The 2,219-nt window shown below is 36.2% G+C and overlaps 1 protein-coding gene across 3 annotated transcripts in view; it reads left to right on the forward strand.

The window, feature by feature from the left end:
• LOC101642381 (WD repeat containing planar cell polarity effector) overlaps positions 1 to 1,547 on the forward strand; it is a 340,297-nt gene extending 338,750 nt beyond the window's left edge. For all 3 annotated transcript variants that reach the window (XM_045294106.1, XM_045294101.1, XM_045294104.1), the window contains one exon: positions 1,066 to 1,547. In XM_045294106.1, coding sequence (XP_045150041.1) covers positions 1,066 to 1,079 — 14 coding nt within the window. In that variant the 3' untranslated portion in view covers positions 1,080 to 1,547. The remainder of the gene's footprint in view (positions 1 to 1,065) is intronic.
• The last annotated feature ends 672 nt before the right edge of the window (positions 1,548 to 2,219 follow it).

Here is a 2,219-nt window from a genome sequence, read left to right on the forward strand (position 1 = left end):
GAGCAAATGTTTTGAGAATGATGAGGGCAATGAATGTACAAATGTGCTTTACACAATTGATGTATGGATTGTGATGAGTTGTATGAGCCCATAATAAAATGATAATTATATATAAAAATGGCCATCAATACATGAACAAAAGGTTCAAACAAATTCTTAATACATAAATAAACAGATCACTTGAAGATGAGTCTATACAGCAAAGTGTGGTGAAAGAAAAACACAAATGGTGCCTGATGATCAGAAACAATAGCGGCTGGGGTCTTAAATAAAGGCTTGTCCTAAAATAAGCAGCCACCTAAGTGAGGCATCACACAGAAGCAGCACATCAGCCGTGTGATTCAAAGATTGTAAGTAAGTAATTCCAAATTTGAAGGAGGGAGCAGTCTTAAGAGCTTAAATTGTGAATACCTGGTTTTGCAAAGGCTACAGACAACAGTGAATCCACTTGTAGGAGCCCACATTAATTAAGACTCCAGTTAATCCCCTGAGACCATGTACCAGGGATGGGAATGGCCTTGTCAGATTGAGTCCATTGTAAGGTAGATTAATGCAAATGAAGTTAGGTTAAAATGTGACACCTTGTTATTTGATCTCCCTTTTGATCTAATGTGTACTCCAGTTTTTAATATTTTGTTTTCTTTACAATTGAGGTTTTTCCTCTGTTTCATTCTGTCATTGTGGTTGGACTGTTGTTTTATTGTTTTGTTTTGATTTAGTATCTTTTTCTGTATATGAAATCCAGAATAGGAAAATCTAGAGAGACATTAACTGGATTAATAGTTTCCTTGGGGTATGACAAGGAAGTTTAGCGTGAAGAAATGAGAAGCTGACAACAAATACAAGGAAGAAGAAATGTCCTAAAATTGGTTGGCCATAATTACACAGTTTTAAAAATGTGATTGAAATGTACAATATGTGAATTATATATCAATAAAACCTTAAAAATATGCTTGAGGTCAATTAACTTTTTCTCTGCTTGGATGTGATTCTAATTTGATTATTTTTATTAAAATAAAAATGAATACTTTAATAAAATAAAATTGATTTTTTTTTTTTTGGCAGGAAATCGGAGATAGTGGATCTCTCAAAGTGGTGCACTTTGGTCTGGTGTGAATAAGCTGCCTTGTTTCTTTACTTCAAAAAAACATATCTTCACCATACTAATTGTGGCAGTTAGGGTTTAAGAGTTGAGTCCAACCTGTCACTCAGGCAGTGGCCTGATGATACCTCTTTGAAGTATAGCCTTTTTATAAGAGAGACAATGGGAAATTCTCTTTCTCTCTCTGCTCCTTCACCCTCCCCCTCCTTGCTGGGACTCTGTCTGCCTCCAGGGGTAGCCCTATGTGGGCCACTGACTCGCGGAACCAACCTGGGAGCTGTGGAAGCCCTACCACGTTACCACTGACCTTGGATCCAAGCAAAGCTGCACTCACCATCCTGTGCTCTTCTACTTCATGTTTCTTCATCAGCAGCCTGTAGCTGCATGCGTCTGAAGAGGACTCTGGCTCTGACTTGTGTTGGACTGGTCTGGGATGCCTTCTTGATATAAAACTACTTGTTAATATAAAGTTCTTTCTTATACATATTAAAGAAAAAGAAACATGTCTTTTCATATCTAAAGTTTTTCCTGGCCTGATACTGATAAAACAATCTCCATGCATGGATGAAAAAGAAGAAAGACAGTATGAAATAGCTAAGATTTTAAAATTCAGTCTTAAAAACAAAGTTTTATTACTTTCAAAACTATGATGCACAATGGCAAAGTGACATTAAATAAGGCTTTCATCTTCTTTCTCAAACTGTGTATTAAAAAATACATAAACTGACTGCCATCAAGCCAATAGCAGCCCTACAGAACAATGTAGAATTTCCCGTGTGTTTTCCAAGATGCTAATTCTTTACAGGAGTAGAAAGCCGCCTTTTCTCCCGGGGAGAGCAGCCCAATGAATAAACACTATGCTACTAGAACTCCCCGTGCATTACTAGCTGCTTCAATATTAGTATATTTAAACATGGTTCTCCCATGAATTCTAAATATTTCCTTTTAAAAGATTTTTTTAATCATTTTACTAGGGCTCATACAACTCTTATCACAATCCATACTCACAATACATACATCCATCCATTGTGTCAAGCACATTTGTACATTTGTTGCCATCATCATTCTCAAAACATTTTCTTTCTACTTGAGCCCTCTTTTCCAATATATTTTTTTC

Source organism: Echinops telfairi, unplaced genomic scaffold (assembly GCF_000313985.2).
Source record: "Echinops telfairi isolate 266 unplaced genomic scaffold, ASM31398v2 ScPeMD7_2573;HRSCAF=3158, whole genome shotgun sequence".
In the NCBI taxonomy this organism is placed as follows: domain Eukaryota; kingdom Metazoa; phylum Chordata; class Mammalia; order Afrosoricida; family Tenrecidae; genus Echinops; species Echinops telfairi.